Raw genomic sequence first — 21,927 nt, 5'->3', positions numbered from 1 at the left:
CCAGTGAATTGTGCATTTTAATGCTACAATTTAAACTACTATCTATTACATCCTCAACTGAGGTGTAACAAAAATCTCCCTTCTCTTATAATGCTATGGTGGCAGTCCAGTTATGAAATAAAATTATACATTATGCGTATACATCTGTTTTATCTATACATATTCTATTCAATAGATACTTTGCAGATGTATTTCATTACACATATAGTCCATTCAAAGGTGAAAGGGTTATCAGTATTCTATAGATATATTTTAGTATTGGTTAATTTTTTTTAATTACTCTTGTAGGCAAGTTACATTTATTTCTTTTACTTATTTCACTTATTTTTTGTATTCACTTTATTTATTTTGTTGCATATAGTTAATGTTGTTTTTTTTTTTTTTTTTTTTCTATCTGTTTATCTCTCTGTGAGGCTTGAGCTGTCCAGCTGCAGACACAGAGCCTCACAGTCAGCATTGTGTCTCAAGTCGCAGCTTTTCTGTCCGGTTACTTTTCCTTTTCAAGTTGATGCTTCAAGGAGCACCTGTCATCCCAACATGCTTTGCGTGTCCAATATGGAGGAACTGGCGGTGGAGGTCCGTGGCTCCAACGGAGCTTATTACAAGGTAAATACAGACTTATTACGCACCAACAAGACGCTGTGTTGTCTATAACATGAAATGTATGGAGAGCCTAATGGGCCACGGTAGCACATCCCAGCTGTTAGAGAGAGTTTACCACGGTACCTGCTTGCAAATAGCTCCTACTAGCCGAGCTAGCCAAAGTTAGCTGGGGAAGCTAACTCAGCTAGCATTGCTCACAAGTCCCCCCCAAACTGTCACCTGTAAGTATTAAGGCTCTTTGAGGTCCCAAGTTGAAGAAACACAAGTTTAGCCGCCATAACTGAAACCTATCATCGACAGCGGCTGTTGTTGTTATTTACTCGAGTTGTTGTTGCAGCTGTACTGCGGTTAAAGTTAGCCAGTGTTTCTTGTTGTTCGGCTAGCTAAATGTTATCGCCAAATAGATGATGCCAAACAAAGTTGGCGTTAGCAGCAAATCTGCTCCTGTGTACTCCTGAGACAGACATTTGGATTTGTGTAGCCGACACTGGCCAATCCGGAATACCTTTACCTAACTTTGGGTGGTTTGCTATACTTAATGTATGTTGTATATTCGGTTAACTTAGCAGTGTTGACGTTACTCCTTTAATCGACTAATCAAACTACTAACGTGTCGTCCGTTAAAAGGCCGGATGGCTTTTTGATGAGGGTGCAACGCTGCCTAACATGAGTTCTATCAGTGAGTTTGAAGCACTCATCAAACTTAACATGCCAGACAGTCTATCGCTGGCTATTATTTGATACTGCATCATGCCAAAGCTATTTGGTGTGTGTGTATGTGTGTGTGTGTGTGTGTGTGTGCGTGCGTCAGCCAGCTGTTCCTTGTCAATCCAGACCAGTTGTCCTATCAGGAGAGGGTCACTGATACCTAAAAGCTATTTCTAGACCTGCTGTCTCAATGAATAAGCCCCTCTTCTCCTCCCCACTGCTCTTCTTGGTTCCTCTCCTTGTTTCCTCTTCTCCTCAGCTCCTCTCCTGCAGGTTTTCCTCCTTCCTCTCTCTTTTCTCTTTTCCTTCCTTCTCCATACTGCTCCTGTCATCACCGCTTTTTCCTACCCATTCAAACCTGGATTTATGAGCTGTCCTGTGTGATCCTCTTCCCTGCTTGCCAGTTGCTCATTCTAAAATCCTGAATTGCTATCTACAGCACTGTGTGATTAAATGTCTCTGTTAGGAGCTAGCTAGCTAGATAGATAGATAGATACTTTATTCATCCCGCAGGAAATTCACAGTTTTTCAGCAGTATCCACAGATTACAGATTAAATAAAATAAAAAAGATGAAAAAAAAAAAAAAGAATAAGATCTAAGGACAACAGAATAAGATCTAAGTACAAGCCAGTGTGCAAAAAGCAATGTGCAACAAAAAAAAAAACAGAAAAAAACGTGTGCATGGGTGTATAAAATGCGCATAGAGGTAGGTCAATGTGCAAATTTAGAAGAAATGATGTAGCTCTCAAGCCAGAAGATGGAAATGATGACTTTTAGCTCCCAGGTGGTCTCTTGATGCCTAGACTAGTGTTTTGCAAAATAGCAATAAACTGCTTTCCACCATAGCTTCAGGTCTTACTTGTGCAGTGTAAAAGAAGGTAACAACGATCCAGTGTTTACACACACACAGCACTCTTGGCATTACTTTTGCAGTCATTAGGGATGCTCTGATTTTCACTGCCATCACCTGTTGTGGCACCGAATTATCACTACCAGCACAACCGCTACCAGCTGTTACTTTTTATGAACAGTCTTGGGATCACTGGACAACTGTCATACATTTTTCTGCATTTAAATGATTTTAATTATTATATCAGGTATGATTTCTGACATGATGTTTGATATCAAAGTCTGGTATTGCTCTCAGGCCAACATGTGCTACCAGTGCTGCACACTCACTCTGTATTTAAATTTTGTTTATCATTACATGGAATTGTCTTGAATAGCCTATACAGTTAAGTATTTGCTGTTACCTAATTATCAGATGTTCAGTGTTTGTCGTCCTGTGTCTGTCTGCTGTGTATGATCTGTTGTGCATAGTGGTTGTTATTAGGAACTATATGATGTGCAGTTTTTGGTGCCAGTAGCAATTTCCAATTTAATTTTAAGACAATGAGCTCATTCTGGCTAGAGATTTTCAAAACACCTCTGACAATGAATACAACTGTGTGAGAGTGAGAGCTGAGGCGCTGTATTGTGTCTTCTGGTTAGGTTTAAAGGAAGGTGTGAGGGTAACAAAAACTGATGACAAATCCAACTTGCCTTTAAAACTGTTAAAACTGCCTTTAAAACATTTTTCTAATTTAATCATGTATTTATAATAATGATTTGTTTTTCTTGAGCGTGTGAAGGTAGATCTTAAACATCTTTGAGGAGAATGTAAAAATGAAGCAGCACTTGGCCAGTGGTATGAACTGAAAGCTGTTAGACAAGCTCAGTGGACAGGGACAGGAAAGACAGGGCAAAGAGAGGGGAGGACATGCAGCAAAGGGTTTGGGCAGGATTCAAACCCAACCTGCTGTGGCTTAGCCTCAGTAGTACATCGTACACGGTCTACACAGTGAATCACCAGGGCTCCCACACCCAACTTCTTAAACAGTTGGCCTGAAAGCAGCACCCTGAACAGATGTAACATTGCATCTAAGCTGAAAGGAGCTGACTCTGATTGGTTTATGATGCTGAACAAGCTTTAGTTTGGGGAGAACACTTTGGTGGAGCATTAAAACACTAAAATACTTGTGACTTAATTTCAGTGTTTTATGTAAGACAAAAACAATAGTGTTGCTACAAAATTGTAACTGTTGTGTAAAAGCAATAGAACACTCGAGGCCTGTGTGTAAAAGTATCTTTGATTTTGTAAATAAAATCACACACGAGCCTCTCATTTTCTGTTACTTAAATAATGAACACTAACAAACAAAACTGATTTACAGGCCAGATGTCGGAACATTAGTGTGAATTTCTCTTACGAATCACAAGTTTGTTCTTGTGCCAAAACCTGTTATTCAGCAGTAATTAGTGAAACATGACTCTGCTTCTCTTTATGTTTTTATTTTCACTATAAAGCTGGGAACATCTGCTTGAAGAATCACCACTGTTTCTTTCTGTCCTTTTTGTGAGGTTCACTTGTGAAACTAAAATAGGTGATGTTTTCTTTCAGTAGGCTGTCATAGTATTTCATTAAGCTAAACACTGTCTCTGTCTGTCCTGCAGGGCTTTGTCAAAGATGTCCACGATGACTCTCTCACCATTGCCTTCGAGAACAAGTGAGTTTCTATTGGCTCAGGCACCTGTATTCCACCTGTTTCAAAAAACGCTTAGTCCATACCCTTGTAAGCTAAGTGTCATTTTGTCAACAAGCTGCAAAAGTAATAACAGCCACAAGTTAAATATTGGCAAAATTTGAGAACTGTGACAAAAAAGTGAAAGTAGATGGTAAATGTTTGGAATCCATCAGCTTAAGGACATATGTGTTAGTTTCCTGCCCTGACTGGAAGTGGAGCTGATGGGAAGCTTTGAAAGTGCTGCTGTGCTTCAGAGAATCAGCTGGTGCACAACTTTACCAAATGTTGTTTACAAGTGTGATATCATGGAAGTCACATTCAAACTACTGCATGCTTGAGGTTTAATCAGGTTAAACCTGATTAACCATCAGACATAACTTAAAGGTTGTGAGTGTGCTGTTTACTGTCTGAAATCAAAACTATAGAAACCTGACACTACCACTTGATCCTCAGTTGTCTTAGAGTGATCATCACTTTATGCTTTTTAAACATCATTAGCTTGACCTGTTTTGGGTTATGGCTTGGTGTTGCATCACAACTGACAATCGTTTTTGTAGTGATGAATCTCCAGATTATTTTTACCATTAGCCAACTAACCTGACTAATTTATTGATTTTATATAATTTTTAAATAAATCAACTGCCCTTTAACTCCCTCAAAATAACCATTTTGGGGAGTTCCCACAAAATAACCATTTGACATTTTATTTGTGTATTTATCAAATAAATCCTTATAAAGCCTTGACAAAAATGTACCAAATGACATTAACAGCACCAATGCCTGTGTGTGAGCTTTTGTTAACAGTGCAGTTAGTGCAGTGAGACCCTGAATGTTTTCACTTGAGTTGTTCATGCATAGTGGATGTGCCTGAGTGGTATACCCAGGCTTCATTTAGACACTGCCTTGTTGCTTAAATTGTGGTATGGATCCAAACAAATTGACACAGAGCGCACAAATCAATATTTATTTAAAACAAAGTAGTCTGACATTGGCACTTTGTTGCAGCCAATGTTGTTTTTAAATGTTGTTGTTGTTGTTGTTGTCAGTTGGCAGCCAGAACGCCAGGTGCCCTTCAGTGACGTCAGGATGCCACCTCCTGCTGACGCCAAGAAGGAGATCGGAGAGGGGGAGGAGGTGGAGGTGAGGGAGATACACACACACAGTCTGTATTTCTTTCTTTCTTTGTCCCTCTTTGTTTGTTTACTCTCTTTTGTATCTCTCCTGTCAGATCTTCTCCAGAGCCAATGAGCAGGAGCCCTGTGGTTGGTGGCTGGCTAAAGTCCGCATGATGAAAGGAGATGTGAGTATTCTTGCTTATGAAGATAATGTTCTTAAGACCTGGTATCTGTGTTTACATCCAAACTGATTTGAACAATATTAAAACATGTTAACATTCTATGTTAATGTGGTATATGATTCAGAAGGCAATTTTCTTACTGAAGTTCAACACCTTTAAACATCCAAATGGTTTGCATCTGCATGTTAATGTTTTGTTTCTTATGATAAACTAACTGTTAACTGTTTCTGTGATTTTTCTGTCCAGTTCTATGTGATTGAGTACGCAGCCTGCGATGCTACATACAATGAGATAGTGACCTTTGAGCGCCTGCGTCTCGTCAACCCCAACAAGGCTATCACTAAGAGCTCCTTTTACAAGTGCACTATCCCTGTTCCTCAGGATCTACAAGAGGCGTATGTAGAGCAACCACAGGCTCACAACATAAACTACCGTTGCACTACCTGTCTGTGCTGGAACTACACATGTTAATGACCCCATGAAATAGCATCTTTCATCCTTGATTTTATATATTTCCCGAGCATTCAGAATTGTGAACCAAGTTCACATCAGTGAGGGAGAGACACTTTTTTGTATTGGATAGGTTGTACACACAGGGATTATACAGTTTGTTTGCAACAAGACCTTTGCAATTCAATTAAAATTTGTTCTGTCCTACTGGGTTAAGGATTGAGTCTTTTAAAGTAGTCTATTCTGGTTGTGTTCCAGGTGCCAGAATGAACAGGTTCACAAGGACTTTAAGAAAGCTGTGGGAGCCTGTCGCATCTCCTACTGCCCTGAGACCAGCCAACTTGTCGTCATGGTGAGAGTGTTTTGCTTTGCACTGTTGCTGTATCACTCTAATCCTGTGGTGGCATTTGAACATTTATAACCTAATCTGTAGTAGTGTATAATTTCAGTCTTGTTAGAAGTCTGCAATAGTTAAACAGCTCTGCCCTTCCCACTGTAAATGCGCAGTGGATGACTAATAGCTGTTTCTTCTCTGTCCCATTGTGTGTGTGTGTGTGTGTGTGTGTATGTGTAGTCCACCAATGAGACCACAGTGAAGCGTGTCTCCTTGTTGAGTGACATGCATCTGCGCAGCATCAGGACCAAGCTGCTGTTGATGTCACGCAACCAGGAAGCTACTAAACACCTGGAGGTCAGTTGACAGCCATGGCATCACAGTGGTTAGTTGGTCACCGTGGCAACCTGGAGGTCAAATAGGCAAATAGGCATAGTTTGGTACTCTGCCTCTGCGTTTTTTTTGTGTCACACTGCCACTGTCTTTTTTTTTTTTTTTTTTTTGCACAAGTTAATTGGGAACAGCTGCATTGGAAATAGACACCACACTTTTTGTGCAGAGTGCAATACTTTTTCAAGTTGATAAAAAGTTAAACTTTTCAGCAGAGGGCTCATGATTTCAACCAACCAGTTACAACACAAAAGAGACAGTTCTTCACGCTCTGTAGGCAGCTGGCAGTTTACAACAACAACAACAAGCAGAAAGAAAAATAGAAAGAATTGGTAGAAATGTTGGTTGCGCAGGATGCCCTGATTGGGTAAAATTGGCTGTTGTGAAATTTCTTGTGTCAGAAAATTGTGCAGATGTCTTGTTTTCTGATAATGTTATCTGTGGAAACAAAGTGTGCCTGAGGTGACCTTTTTTCTTTTCAGTTTTTTTTTATCTAGAAAATGCTGTTTGGGTGTCTTTTTTTCTCTGTAAATCTAATGAAATAGTTTGAACATGCCCTTTGAACTTTAACCTTTTACAGCCGGTTCTGATCATCCATCTTGTATTATCGGAACCTGAATTATTATTAATCATAGAATGACCTATAACTTTGTGTGTGTGTGTGTGTGTGTGTGTGTGTGTGCAGTCCTCAAAGCAGCTGGCCTCATCCTTCCAGGAAGAGTTTATGGTGCGACCAGACCTGATGGGGTTGGCCATTGGCAGCCATGGCAGCAACATCCAGCAGGCACGCAAAGTCCCGGGTGTCACCGCCATTGAGCTGGACGAGGAGACTGGCACTTTCAGGATTTATGGAGAGGTAGGGTGATGTATGTGTGGTGTGTGTGTGTGTATGTGCATGGTGGTGAAAATGACAATTAAGGTTTTAGAGACAGTGAGAGCCTGAATCAGCCTCCGCCTGTAAAAGAAACACATCTTGAGAGAAAAAGAGAGCCAATAAGTTGATGTTGTCAGTTTTGCTGTAATTTTTTGTGGAGTTTGCAAATGTGTGAGCATTAGCTGATTTTATTTCTAGTGTAAAACATTCAGATTATATTCATGGTTAATGAGGGACACTCCCTGTCCCTAAATTTGAAAATGCCACCTTGGTGTTCCATTAATGCTACTTACGCATTCTCAACCTGTTTTTCAAAGGCCATCCTCTATGAAATGCCCCAACATGGCATAACTTTCCTATTGTGCATCTGCATGACTGTGTATGCTCGATGATTAGACTACAGCCTAGATCACATGACACTCCCACATCAGCATTTTCAAAGACCTCTTTTTTTCTTTCTGCACACTACAAAACCAGAGCAGTGTCTTCAAATTGAAACATTTTTGGGAGCATTTTTGAAAAGCCGCGAGTACACGGGTGTAAAACAGTGCCATGGCTGAAAGGCCAAAACAGAGCTTAAAAAGATGTTGGACTGGAACGCAGCTAAAGTGTTTCTGTTTTGTCATTCAGACAGCAGAGGCTGTGCAGAAGGCAAGGAGCTACCTGGAATTTCTGGAGGACTCTGTCCAGGTGCCCAGGAACCTCGTTGGTATGTAGATTTACTCATTCTGACTTCCTGTTCATACACACTTTGAGCCTGTAGATCATATGTGCTACATGTAGTTTACTGAACAGCATGACTGTTAAACGACAGATAAATAGTGTTAGAAATTTGAGTGTTATGACACATCAAGCTGTGAGCGTCTTCTACAAAAGGGCAGTTTCAGCCATGCCAATCAGTCTGATTGGTCAAAGATGAGCTCCATGCTGGTAATTCCCACTTAACATGACTGCTGGACTGTGAAAAATGGAATTGGTTGCTATGCTGATTCTTATGGTAGCCAGGGAGTCACTTTGTCATCTTTCTGATTTACTTCTATTTATAGTGCTTACAGGTGCACATGTATTAAGTAACTGTTGTATTGAAGTGTATAATGAATTGTATCATATCCAGCTTTGTCACCATTTTACTCTGTCAAAAATGTAACAAATGCCGAATATGGCCTTGGGGGCAGCTGATTTCTCTATTTGTGTAGGTCCCTGTGGTCACATAACAAAGCTAAACTCGCCTAATAAACTAATGGATGAATGTGTGATTTCCTCATGTATTTCTTGCTCTATGTCTTTTTCTAGGTAAGGTGATTGGTAAGAACGGAAAAGTAATTCAGGAGATTGTGGACAAATCTGGTGTGGTGAGGGTCAGGATAGAGGGAGACAATGACAACAAGCAGCCCCGACAGGAAGTAAGCCCTAAACTAATGCTTCTTCATTACTGCATTTTTACCACTGTTGTTCGTGATGGTTACACGGCTGTTTGTAGAATATTGAGGATGCCTCCAGCTCCAACATGTGACCAGTTTTTGATGATGATGATGTACACACACTTTCTCCACACTAGGGTTTATTTAATGGCTGGCCCGCATTGATTTTGGGTGTTGTGTTTGTGTCTGCTGGTCACACAGGGAATGGTGCCATTCACCTTTGTAGGCACTAAGGAGAGCATTGGCAATGTTCAGGTCTTGCTGGAGTACCATATCTCCTACCTCAACGTAAGAACAATTGCATGTGTGTATGTGTGAGTGTGAGTGTGTGTATGCTGAATCAGGAAGAAGAGTTTGTTTTTGGCATGCATGTTATGATAGGTTGCCAGTCTTTTGCTTTCACTAGATGCCACAGCTTCCATTTCCAGACGTTCTTTGGCAGCCTTTGCATGTCCCTACTAGTAACCAGAGAGTTTCACTCATTTGGCAGTGTAAAATGCCATGATGGACGCCAGTCATGAAAAGCTGTTATACAAGAGCAGTTAACTGACATTTCTTTGGCCACTGGCTTTTCAAACCTTTTTGTGAAAGGCCTACACTGTACCTCAAAGTATGGTGAAATATGTAAACTTGATCAGTATTAAAACATTAGAAGCCCTCATGCAAGATCCAAGTTTTAAGTTTATTTATAGCCTTACTCTTTACAGTCTTAAATTGTTTTACAGGCCCACAGTTTATAGAAAACCAAACAAAATTCTCAAAAGATATTTATCTTTGCATGCAGTAGATACATTGTCTGGTTCACAGTAGTCATTACTAACTCCATTGGCTTTTAATAGTCAGCATGCCTATCACTTTACTGTGCTGTGGGTTAGATTTTGCTGTGTATACATTTTGTGCTGTTTTATGTGTGTCCTGTGCTGTTTGCATGTGTTGTGCTGTGTGTGTTTGGTGTATGTGTGTTTTCCATGGTGTGTGCAGGACATGCAGCAGCTTCTTTCAGAGGGCCAGCAGCTAGAGGAACAGCTGAGACAGATTGGGGAATATACACAGGGAAACAGCCTAGCAAGATTCAGAATATACCACCCAAGACACAGTGGATGCGTTGTAGATGTGTGTATGATGAGTATACATGTGCATCCACTGATGACCCTGGTGATTGTCTTGGCTTGCGGAAAGAATTAAAGAATCGCAACCACACTGGATTTCTTTATTTCTTGCCTGCTCTCTTTTTTTCTTGATCTTTTTCTTTTCTGCACTCTCTCTAACTTTCTCTCCCTCTCCCATTTTAGGAGGTTGAACAGCTTCGTCTGGAGCGGTTGCAGATTGATGAACAGTTGCGTCAGTTAACCCAGGGCCATCGACCCTCCGACAGGGAGAGAGGGGAGAGAGGAGGAGGAGGAGGAGGAGGATACAATACAGATGGTAGTGCCACCGCCTCCTCTTCCTCCCTGCATGCCAGTCGCTCCTACTCAGGCCGAGGCCGTGGGCGCAGAGGCCATAACTACACCTCTGGATATGGTAGGCAATTCACTACATTTCAAAACCAGATAAACGCAACATCCATTTTTTTTGCTGCTAGAGACTGTACAGTGTTTGTCTTTTTTATATTGTTTGTTAAGAAGCGACAGCACTGTTGAACATCAGTGTGATGTGTTTAGTCTACTGAAGTTCTGTTACATGGTATCTGTACATTGAGTTTCACATTCTTTCAGCTAACGTTATGCCATTTGACGCTGTCAACATGTGATGATACGTAGTGTAGTCTTAAAGGAATACATCACCAAAAAGCTATATATTTTGTATCATTTACTCACCCCTTAAATGCCTGCCATACCACACAGTAACTGCATCCATTTCTCCTGGAATCGAGGCAGTGTCAGCAAACAGTAGCAAAACGAATATAAAAATGTTTGTGTTTGTGTGCAATTGGCCTGCACAGTCACTAAATTGACATCATTCCTCCATTGTTGTCACTGAAAAGCAGTTGCTGAAACTTTAGTCAGTACTCTGACAGCTTCAGTCACTTCACTGACTGAAATGTCTGTGTTTCAGTCACCTGAGTTACAGACTTTGTATGTTTAGGTTTTATAAAGGTAATATATTTTTTAGAAAGGATCTCTTAAGTAATCAGATCTCTGAGGAAGAATCATTAAAGGTTTGTCATAATGAAGCTCTCATCAGTTCCCAACCTGATTGTTTATCACATCAGTATTTTGGCAGGCCTGGTACCAGCAGCAGACATGCACACAGTGCACATGCACACACTGTCCTCTCTGCTGACGTCTACTTGTGTCTGCCTCTCTGTCCTTTCGCATGTTTGCGTGTTTCCACCAGGCACCAACTCGGAGCAGTCCAATGCCTCTGAGACAGATTCAGAGCGCAGAGACGAGCTGAGCGACTGGTCCCTGGCTGGAGAGGACCAGGACAGGTGGGCGGAGGGTTGGAGTCAGCCCAGGAATTTAAAAAAGAGATCGCTGTTTCAACTTTCACTGGTGGCCATGTTATCCCCACAGTACTACTCACCAGTAACTGGTGATTTGGCGCCACCACTTCTGTTACTTCATCTTTTGAATAAATGAATATGGTGTATTTTTCTTTCTCGGTATTTTTCAAAATTTTACATTTCTTGCAAAGTAATTTTTGCTCCTCATTCAGTTTTCCATTTAGTTTTAATGTCAAGCTTTGAATTTGCTTGTGTGAGAGATTTTGTCTGATTGATGAATTGGCTGACTGATTGACAGGGAGAGGGAGAGGGGCCCACGGCCACAAAGAGACAGTCGTCGGAGGCCAGGGGCTGGCAGGGGCCGAGGAGGGCCTGGAGGAAGAGGAAGAGGAGGAAGAGGTGGATACAGCAACAGCTCTGGTAGGATACACTGGTACACGACACAGGGGGACAGAGAGATACACATGCACACACCCTCCCGCCTGTCAACTCTTGTTGTGTGGTAGCTTTTGTTCAAACACATGTATCCTTCTAATTTACGGTTATGTCTGTCTCTGACTGAAACTCTACAGCCGGGTCTCGGGACCATGAAGGTAACCGTGGTTACGGGGCCTTGGAGACAAACACAGAGACAGACCAGACAGCAGACACGGATGCTAGTGAGTCCACCATGCCTGCCAACCGCCGCCGTAGGTCCCGACGACGCAGAACGGACGAAGATGCCACGCTGATTGATGGCATGAGCGAATCAGATAACGCCTCAATGAGTGAGAATGGAATAGGTGAGCGTCACATGATTTGAGAAGAAACAAAACTTGGGGAAAAATCCTTAGAGTATGCACAAAGATGGTAATCAGAAAAAAAAGAATTCTCCCTAAAATATATTCTAAGGCACTCTCTTTACAAAAGATAAAAGCTTTTAATTGTACATAGCTAAGAATATTAATATAATATAACATGGGAGATACTATGTTTTTAGTAGTTTTGTTCCCTGCTGAATTGACACCCACTTACAAAGAGCATGCATCCTTTCCATACTGAGGAGCCATCACAGTGCTCCTTACCTGGGCACACACAGTCCCAAAAAACTGCATACAAGTAATATATTTCTACTATGCAGTAGCTACAAAACCACAACAAGTCATCACAACATCTCAGTAAGGCAGTAGGTCATTAGCGGTGTCTTTTTTTGGTCCAAGGGTTTACTAAATAGCTCTCATCGCTAGTGTTGCTGAACAGATGCTTGAGGGAAGCACTTGTTCTCAGCTGTCAGCGCTGTCCAGAATGAAGCAGTGGTTCATTTCCATCGTAAGCGAGTATATAAAAAAAGCCAGCACTCCAGAGACAGGGCTCTGGTTTAAACCACACCTTAAGCCCCCAATCCATCTGTTTCTGATGACCCAACACCCTTAGATGACCCAGAAGCTAAACCTCAGCGCCGTAATCGTAGTCGCCGTCGCCGCATCCGCCTGCCTGAGGAGAGGCAGCCAGGTAACTACGGCAACCACCAGTAAGCCTCCTGATGGCTTGGCTAGATGGTGTGTGCATCAGGCCTGGTGTTTGGTTGTTTGTGTGCCACCAACACACTGAATGTCTTAACTTATTTACCAAAAAAACATGTTAAAACCTATTAAACTTTGCTTGTCCTGCTGGCTTGTGCTAAATTATGTAGTGTTACATACACACACACACACACACACACACACACACACACACACACACACACATTTTTTTTTTTTTAATATTTAAAAATCCTTTATAGTAATATGAATTCAGTCAGTCAATTTAAAATAATAATAATAAGAATAATATTTCATGCCATCAGAGAATGTTACAAAACATCAAGAAACATTGCAAAGCATCACAGTGTCTCTCCTAAAGCACAAAGGTTACCTCAAAAAAAAAAAAAAAATCACACAATAGATCCAGAATCCTCAACAGTTGTACAGCAAACACATGTACAAAACTTTAATAAAATTATACTGTCAGATCGGCCAAATAAACCACAGTATTGACAATAACATTTTTGTGAGCTCATGAGAAGTAACCTAATTTCATAATGTTGGTTTAGCCCTCTGGAGACTTTAGATGTAGTAACTTTATGCCCAGACGTTCCCATACAGGTTTAGTGGTCACCATGTGGTCTCCACACACCTACAGCATGGTTGTTGTTAAATAACAGGTAACTGCATGCTGACTCTTGTCAGTCCTCTGCATAGCAGTGTTTGGAATGGTACTAATTTATTTATTTTTTAACCAGCACCTCATAGTACTTGAGATGTAACAAAAATGTGGTGCTTCATGGTAACATCTGGCAGAACTATATTAATGGCTTTGGATGGTCTTTATATTTTATGTTGCCTGTCTGAAGTGAAATTTAATAATTCCTGTTTTCTCCAGTAATGTTGTGGTCTTCGCACCCATCGCAGTGCAGGTCCTGCACGATTGGCATGTACTTTCACTCTGCATTCCACTGTAATGAAAAAATCCTTTGGTGAACCAACACCACTATTAGAACAAACTAGTTCCCCTCTTGACCAGTTTTTTGTTTTGTCTCTCCCTGTTGTGTTGCCTGTTTAGTGACTGTGGCTGACTACATATCCAGGGCTGAGTCTGAGAGTCGACAGAAGAACGCCAAGGAAACCAAGAAAAACAAGAAGGACGCGGTTAGTTCACAGATAATTGCTGCATGTCATTTTTTGATAAATGGTGGCCAGACGTAGTCTGTAGTTACCACAAGTTGTCTTTTCCAGAGGAGGAGGTGACAACTTCACTGATTGTGGCTACAGACACCATTGATTAAATCAAGCTGGCTTTTCCCCACATGTAACTGTGGAGGTTACTCTCTGAAAAGTTATAAGTTTTTGTTTTTGTTTGTTTAATCTGGGCCCTCAAACTGCTCAAATATATAAATATGTATGTACATATTTTTTGCATAATTTTTATTGCATTTTTTGTTTGCTTCACAAAGTTGTGTCCTGGGAATGTAATGAAATTTACAGAGAAAAATTTTAAATGCACCAAAATTGGACTTTTTCTAAGTTTCAAGTGACTATATTGGCAGTGTGCTAATTCCAGCCTTTCTGCTCTGCTGTGTTTACCCCGCCTGTCTGTTCAGGGTCAGGTGAATGCCATTGCTGAGCACAGCCCACAGTCTGCTCCTGCAACCGCCAACGGCCCAAGCAACAAGGCATCCACCGGCGACAGCAACAGCGCCACCAGAGCTTCCAGGTCTTCCGAGAGGCCTGCCAAAGTCTCCTACCAGGGGGACTCAAACCCAGAACCTGTCGTCAACGGACTCTCCTAATCAGACCCGAGCAAAACAGACGGTTTCAAATATTTGAACGTCCTTGGGTGCGCTTGATTTAAACTCCTTATCACTTGAGCAGCCTCAAACGTGAAACTTTACATTAAAATACAACAAGCACTGTTCTTTTTTATTTTTCAAATATTTGAAACCTGTTAAACTGAGTATTTTGCCGAGGTCTACACCTATCCCCCTCCACCCTCGACAGGCTCTGTCCAACTCCATTCATTTTACTACAGTTTTTACAATAGTTCTTCTTGTATGAGCTTGCCAAAGATAGTTAAACACACCCACACACAGACTTGCAGATATCTCTACTTACTGCACTTTTCAGTCCCCTCTCTGTGGAGAGCTCAGGAGGGGTCGGGCTGAATGCAGGATTTAAAAACTGCAGACAGGGATTCCATTCAAACCCATACTGTGGTATTAATGCAGTAGTTCTTTTTTCATAAATTTAAAGAATATAATGGCCAGGGTTTTAGAGCTGAAAAAATGTCTACCTTTAACCAGGTGGCCTCACATAATGATGCTTCCAGAAACTTTTTCCAGGATGTTTTTTGTGCATCAAAAGTTGTTTGTAAATTCAACATTCTGCATGAGCAGTACCACAGTGTCGGTAGGTTTGGTGGAAACCCAAGTATGTTTAACATACATGTGATCAGCTGTTGTGCCTTGAGAGTAGATTCAACATGTCGTTGCCTGGCTCCGCACACCATCTGAAATCCCTTCACTTATTTCTGTGTTACTCAGTTGCCCTTGCCTGCCACAATTGAACCAGATAAATCGTCTTCAAGTGCTATCTTTTCCTTTCTGGCACTGCAAGCAGGCAAACACTGAGAAAACCCTGACAGGATTTCAGTGGCATATCTTTTCAAAATCAGGTGTGTCTGTTCTTATTGTTTGTGAAAAAAGATGAGTCCAGTTATCCTTTATATATCTGTTGAGGAGTTTGACGTTAGCTGCTTTCTGTTGACTTGTTTTTCAATATGCAACCACTTCTATTATAGGAGGAAATGTTGTTATTACAGTGTGTCTGGAAAAGAAACAAACAGTAGAGGAGTTGTTTTTCTTTGCACTGAATTGTAACCTTTTTCTGTTAGAATAATTGTAGTTAAGTCTGGAAACTGGTCTGTTACTGTTTTGCGCTGGACAGAGATGTAGCCGTCAGGGCTGGGTTTCCCGAAGATATCTCTGTGCTTAACATCAGGCAGTGTATTCAGATTTAACAAGGTTTATGAGGAGTTGGAATACTGTTTCTCAACCCCACCCCCCAACCCACCCTCAAAAAAAAACAAAACAAAACAAAAAAACAACAACAAAAAAAACAACAACAAAAAAACAAATCAGGTTTACTATGGCGTATGCGCGGCATGTTTTCTGTTAATAAGGGCGATGATATGTTCATTTCATCCCGTTCTACATGCCCGCTAATGCAAAGATCCCTTTTCTATCAAAAGCCAACAGGCAAAGACAGCCCTGATGTTGAGATGCTTCTGGAAAACCAACCCCAGGTGACGATGATGTCATTTTCATGGTTCTTCCACAGACTGGCTGGCTGACGACTGGTCATGACTGTTTCAGTATGGAAGGAGATTTATTTGGTTTATTTATTAAAAAAATGTACAGTATTTAAAAAAAAAAATAAACAAAAGAAGCTGTCTTTTTCTTGACACTAAAAACTGGCGTTAATAAGACATTTTTTTGAGGCAGGTGACAATTTGGACTACTGAGAGTTTGACTTCCCAAGTGTTTTTGTTGGGTCGACTACAGTATGGTTATTTTTTTTTTCTCCTTTTTTTTTAAGGATCGTTCTGGTTGGTTGATGTGCAATATGTTTTGTATGCAGGTAGTTCTTAAATAAACTTGATCTTCCATCTAGATCTTAAACCCAATGGTCTCTGGCTCACAATGACATACTGGTTGCAGAAATATACAGGGGTTAGACAAGATGACGGAAAATCTGAAATCTTGATTTTAGCTTGACACGGTAGATATCTCAGTTCATCTTACTAGTTTTGAGATTTCATAATGCTGCAGTATGTAGAACTAATAAGATGAGCCGAAGTGCAGAGAGTTGTCAAGCTAAAATCAAGAGCACTACAACGGTTTGCACGTCATGTACCACCCAACTTAAGGTAAATTGTACATATACACTACTCACAAAAAGTTAGGGATATTCGGCTTTTGGGTGAAATTTCAGAATGAACCTAAAATGCATTCTAACCTTTACAGGTGAACTTAATGTGACCTTCTGTAAACTTTAGAATGCACGTCCAGCTGTTCAGTGTTTCAGTACTTTTTGCACAAGTTGCTGTTCTCTAACAAGGAGTTTAACGGCAAAATTCACAACAGGTGTTTGATGCTCCAGCTCAATCGAGGTCGTATCATTTGGGAATGGCTGCTGGAGACTGGGGTACCTCAAATGGAGTGGCCTGCACTTTCTCCAGACCTGAATCCCATAGAAAACCTATGGGATCAGCTGAGTCGCCGTGTAGAGGCTCAGAGCTCTGTACCCCAGAACCTCAATGTCCTGAGGGCCGCCCTTCAAGAAGAGTGGGATGCCATGCCTCAGCAGACAATAAGTCGACTTGTGAACAGCATGAGACGTCGTTGTCAAGCTGTAATTGATGCTCAAGGGCACATGACAAGTTATTGACACTGACATTTTTTGTTGTGGTATATCCACCACTGTTGTTGGCTTTTGTTTCAAGAAATTGTTTGAGATGAGGAAATCACCAGTGTATGCTTCTACTTAAATGCCCTACTTTCATGATATATCACTGTAGCGTGAACTTTTTACATTTTCCATAAATTTCACCCAAAAGCCAAATATCCCTAACTTTTTGTGAGTAGTGTATGGCCACACCCGTGCACAGCTTTTACACCCAGATGAAGGCCTGCCTGGCTGAAACATCAGTCTGACAAAATATTTCAGTGGGAGCTCATGTTCACTGTGCAGATTGTAGATTTCTCTCTACCTTCTGATATTTCTCTGTCCTGCAACTGATTGAAAACTTTTCGGAACTGTGCGCTTTATTTGCCTTTATCTTTTGTGTTTATCCCTGACCCATAACAGTGAAGGATGCAAGCACATGATTAGTGAATTAAACGCCGGGGATTTTCCTGTCATCCATGTATTTCTGCTATTTTATTGTTTGGCTGCATTATTGGTGTTTTGCCTTAGTGACAGGCTCGGAGATTTTCATCAATTATCAACAGCAATAAATGTAATGGAAAAGTAGTGGAGAACGAAGAGATGGAACTATTTCTGATATCTTTATGGCAGACATGAAATGCTGAAGAGTTGCATACTTGTCTGTAGGGGTGTAAAACCGAACCAGGAAAAAAAAAAAAAAAGTTCAATATACAGTATACTCTACAAAGTGCAGTGTTTCAAACTGTATAAAAGCCATCTCATCACATACTGAGCTGATGAATTAATATACTGAAAGTATTTTTGTTTGTTTAAAATAGTATAATTGCACTTTTTGCCTTTGAAAGAATATTTGTTGATTTCATATCCTTATACCAAATCTCTGAATGAATAAAAAGTTATTTTTCAAACAAGACAAAATACAGTGAACATTAGAAATGGTAGTTTTTTTTCTCCCTAATGTACCAACAAACCTTCTTGTCTACTATATGCTGATTTGCCCTCGTTTCTCATTTTGATGATTGACTCCTGAAGCTCTATTAAAAACCCTGTTAAACTGTTAGCGTTGTCCACACTGAGTCAGCAATATTTTGTCAATTTAGCATTCAGGGTATCTAAGCTCCACAAAAAGCAGCTTCCTGGACCAATCTTTACAGCCCATCCCATACATGCCTGTCTGTTGGAAAATGTTATCCAAAACGTGGGAAGCCCAAGTGGGGATCAAACTCCTAACCTTGGCTCGGCTGCAGAGGATCATGCAGGAGGCTGTCATCGTCAGAGGCTGACATTTAATATTCTTGTTGAGAGAAAAATCCTCTTACAGCAATGATTCCTATTAAATATGTGTCAAAGAAGTTCAACATTCAGAAAAAAAATAATAGCTAATGAGAGACAGTGGAATAAACTGGACAATACATGATTTATTTGGGCACATTCAGAGTAAGAAAAAAGTCCACTGCTCTGTCAGTCAGTGCAACAACGTGAAGAGGATCAGCAGTTTATTTCTTAGCCTGGCCATCCATCAGGTCCTTGGCTTCATTTATCTTTGCAGCAAGGTATGGAGAGCCACCTGGGAAACACACACACACACGTGTCCATAGTTTAAGTTCTTTAGGTTTTAACGACAAATTTCAGTCATTGCAAAGATATTGGGAATGCAGAAAAGATTCAAACCTCAACACTCCAACAAGTAACAAGTATTTACTGTTAACCATTTAAGTTGTTGATATGTCTGTAACAATGTCACTAACACAGTCTTGTCCATTTACTGCACTTGGCAATGGAAGTCATTTTGTTTTGGACAACATGCCCTATCTAACAAAGACAGTATAATTATGTATAAGAAAATGGGGCAGTGTCCTATAGATATAATGTCATTGTAGGTGTAAACTGTACATTGTAAGGTGATTGTATTGGATATAGTGACACCAATTTGAAGAAGTAACTTCAGTTTTCTACTTTATGGAGCAACAATCTGCTGCAAACCCAAATGAGGCCAAATCTTTTGAGTCAAACTGTATTTTCTGCCTGTCTACATCAAAACTTCACTGTAGACTATAGCTTCTCGTATAAAGCATAAAGCACTAGGAACGGGCGGGACTTGATTTCTACGCTGAAGATTTGGTGGACCAAGTGTTTTCATTACCTCTGTCTGGGTGGTTTAGGATCATCAGTTTTCTGTGGGCTTCTCTGATCTTATTCTTGTTGGCTGTGGGGCTGGAGAAAAATGGAATTAAAGTAAGCTACTGTTATTAATAGCAGTGCAAGTGGTAGCAGCATTAGTGGAAGTAGAGATAGTAGTAGTAGTAATAGCCTTATTCTCTGCTGTAGTGGAGAGTATAAAGAAGGTGAACAGTTTGTGTGGTGCAAGTCTTACTTCAATGCACATAAATCAAATTAGAGGTAATCAATAGATCAATCCAACAATCAAACTATCTATTTGTAACTGATGGACTGAACAAAAAGAGAAGATAGTAGGAGGGTGTGGAGATGGGTGGAGTATCTGTATACCTGACGCCTAAAACCAGAGCAGCCTCTCTCTTTGTCATCTTTGGTTCAAATCCACCTTTATAGTATCCTCCTGCAAAAGCCTGCAACGACACACACAGTCACACAACTCGGAGTCGACCAGTGTATTTGGAAGGTACCCAGCCCTTTTTTGGGAGGTCTTCAGGTGTTGTAAAAATCAGTTTGCTTGGTAAAAAAAAAAAAAAAAAAAAAAAAAAAAGAAAAGAAAACGAAAACTTCTTGCAATTTACAGAATCCACCAGACTTTATAGTCTGTACTGCCCTCACTGTCAAAAGTGCTTATCAAGAGTAGGGGTGTATAACTCACTGTTGCTAGGGGGAACCACAGACACAAATAGACATTTAGCCAAATAGTGAGTGTATCTGTGTGTACGTGCACTTGTTTTCCAACTCACCGACTTGGGGAAGCTCTGAAGGGCCTGTTTCACCTGAGGCTCCATGTGTTTCATGGCCTGCATGGCATAGCGACCTGGGAGACAGCGGAGAGGCAGAGGTTAAACCCACCTCAACTCTGTTTATCTACCTATTTAATTGTGAAACCATCTTTACCCACATATTCTGCTTAACACGGTATGCTCATTAGTATTCACATTGATGCAAGACTGCTCCAGAAATAAAGCAAACCTCGTTGTAAATACAGATTATTCCAACAGATTGCTGGTGGTTGTTGGAGCATGAAGTGGTGGACAAGACAGACAGAGATGAGGAGTTCATGTTGCAGTAACTACTCAGAGCTGCACAACACTACAGATGTCTGACATGTCTGTCAGCATGCTACCTGTGAACAGTGTGGCTGTGTTATGGAAGCTACTCACCTGCAAATCCTGCTGCTGCCAGTGCCAGTCCCACAGCCACCATGGAACTGGCCTGCACACCAAACAGAGGCACACGGAGAAATAATCAAATTTGTGGGTAAAAAAAAAAAAAAAAAAAAATCACCTGCCTGCCCCACTGTCACAATATAAACAAACAGCACGCGAATGGTTTAGCTAGCGTTAGCATGATGGCTGCCTGCAATCACACTCAGCTAAGCTACAACATGCTGCCCTTCTTTTTAAACGCTATCATGGACATTTTTAACCATGCAGACTGTCTGGATAACTCACGAACTCAACTCTGAAGAGTGAAGTGACCCTGTGGTCTCCACAAGGGGACCAAGCACATTTGCACAAAGCTAGTAAGTCATTAGCCAGCTAAAGCTAAAGTTAGCGAGGTCCGTTAGCCAGTAAACCCTTAAGCATACATACAACAACGCTGACATTAGCCTTCTTGCAAGTGAATAACCAGTGCCAACTCACCATGTTTATGTGCTATGTGCCGTCTCTGCTACAGAACAGGATCATAACTTTTGACCTCTCATGTGTTGATAGAACAGGAGGCGGTTCATTGCTCCTGTCAAGACGCTTCTGCCGGAAATAGGACACGGCTGTCGTAAAGGTTTGACACCGTAGAAATTGAAGCTGGGGCGGCAGCCAAGTCAGAGCAGAGGTGCTGAAACTGTTGATGTGCCAGCTTAAGAACAGCCAAGGTACTTTGATAATGCTTAAAGATGAGATAGGAAATAATACAAAGATGCGCTGGTTTGTTTTTATTCACTTCAACCTAGGTTGGCGCCAAAATTAGAAGATAATTATCCTATATCCCTTAGTCTTTATACAGAGAGAGCAAAAAGAGGAACTCCATTCATTAATCTGTTCAATATTTTTTTTTTTTTGTTTTTCATTCTGTAAAGTCACGCACACCACATTAAGCACATCTTCATGTCTTCCACGGTCTGTAAAAACCCACTCTTCAATTCGGCACACAATAATTGTTGTATTCGTTCGCCCTTTTCTCAGATTTTCTGAAAGTCTTTCACTAACATAACGGTAGCTAGCTCAGTTTCAACGTTAGGTGACACCGCGGTGGGTGACGTTACCTGCAGTTATTACAATTTTGTATTTTTCCTTTTTTTTAAAAAAAAATTCTATTTCATTTTTATTTTTTGTTTTCAATTCAGTTAAATGTCCGTTAGTTTCCAGAATGGGTTTGCTTTTTTCGGTCCAGCATATTTGACCAAACTGACAACGACATTTTCTATTTTTTTTTTTTTTTTTTTTTTTTCAGTTAGTTTTCCAAGAACACTGTAATGTTTCAGTTAGTTTTATTTTTTTTTTTCTAAAGTGTGGTTTTAATTTTTATTTTAAACATTTTTTTATAGCTAGTTTTTTTTTTTTTTTTTTTTTTAGTTTGGTTTTAGCTGACTGTTATAACCTGGGTTACCTGGTGCTGGCTAGTTCGAACCTGTTCTAACCAGTCTCCTAATTTCGGTTGGTAAAATGTTTTCAAAAACATCTTTTAACTGCTCTGT

At 40.6% G+C, this 21,927-nt stretch overlaps 2 protein-coding genes across 8 annotated transcripts; one reads left to right on the top strand and one right to left on the bottom strand.

The window, feature by feature from the left end:
- The first annotated feature begins 491 nt into the window (after positions 1-491).
- fxr1 (FMR1 autosomal homolog 1) lies at positions 492-16,273 on the top strand. 7 transcript variants are annotated; one of them, XM_030049555.1, is made up of 18 exons: positions 492-606; positions 3,806-3,858; positions 4,923-5,016; positions 5,105-5,176; positions 5,420-5,568; positions 5,882-5,975; positions 6,198-6,314; positions 7,033-7,203; positions 7,852-7,930; positions 8,515-8,624; positions 8,844-8,930; positions 9,935-10,163; positions 10,980-11,073; positions 11,387-11,508; positions 11,661-11,870; positions 12,502-12,579; positions 13,669-13,754; positions 14,207-16,273. In XM_030049555.1, exons 1-18 carry the CDS (start codon positions 538-540, stop codon positions 14,393-14,395), a joined length of 2,103 nt encoding a protein of 700 aa, XP_029905415.1. In that variant the 5' UTR covers positions 492-537; the 3' UTR covers positions 14,396-16,273. The 7 variants fall into 7 exon arrangements, with proteins under 7 accessions (XP_029905415.1, XP_029905411.1, XP_029905410.1 ...); XM_030049551.1 differs by lacking the exon at positions 12,502-12,579 and adding an exon at positions 9,624-9,755; XM_030049550.1 differs by lacking the exon at positions 12,502-12,579 and adding an exon at positions 9,624-9,755 and having other exon boundaries at positions 8,835-8,930; positions 11,393-11,508.
- A 2,173-nt stretch (positions 16,274-18,446) lies between these two features.
- Positions 18,447-21,031, bottom strand: dnajc19 (DnaJ (Hsp40) homolog, subfamily C, member 19). Its single transcript, XM_030048818.1, has 6 exons — positions 20,876-21,031; positions 20,393-20,444; positions 19,973-20,046; positions 19,560-19,639; positions 19,195-19,265; positions 18,447-18,618 (listed from the first exon to the last, which is right to left on the bottom strand). The coding sequence occupies exons 1-6, from the start codon at positions 20,876-20,878 to the stop codon at positions 18,548-18,550; spliced, it is 351 nt and encodes a 116-aa protein (XP_029904678.1). The 5' UTR covers positions 20,879-21,031; the 3' UTR covers positions 18,447-18,547.
- Between the last annotated feature and the right edge of the window lie 896 nt (positions 21,032-21,927).

Source organism: Myripristis murdjan, chromosome 4, assembly GCF_902150065.1.
Source record: "Myripristis murdjan chromosome 4, fMyrMur1.1, whole genome shotgun sequence".
Lineage (NCBI taxonomy): Eukaryota > Metazoa > Chordata > Actinopteri > Holocentriformes > Holocentridae > Myripristis > Myripristis murdjan.
Note: the sequence above shows the minus strand (reverse complement) of the source record. Positions and strands in the feature narration are given on the sequence as shown.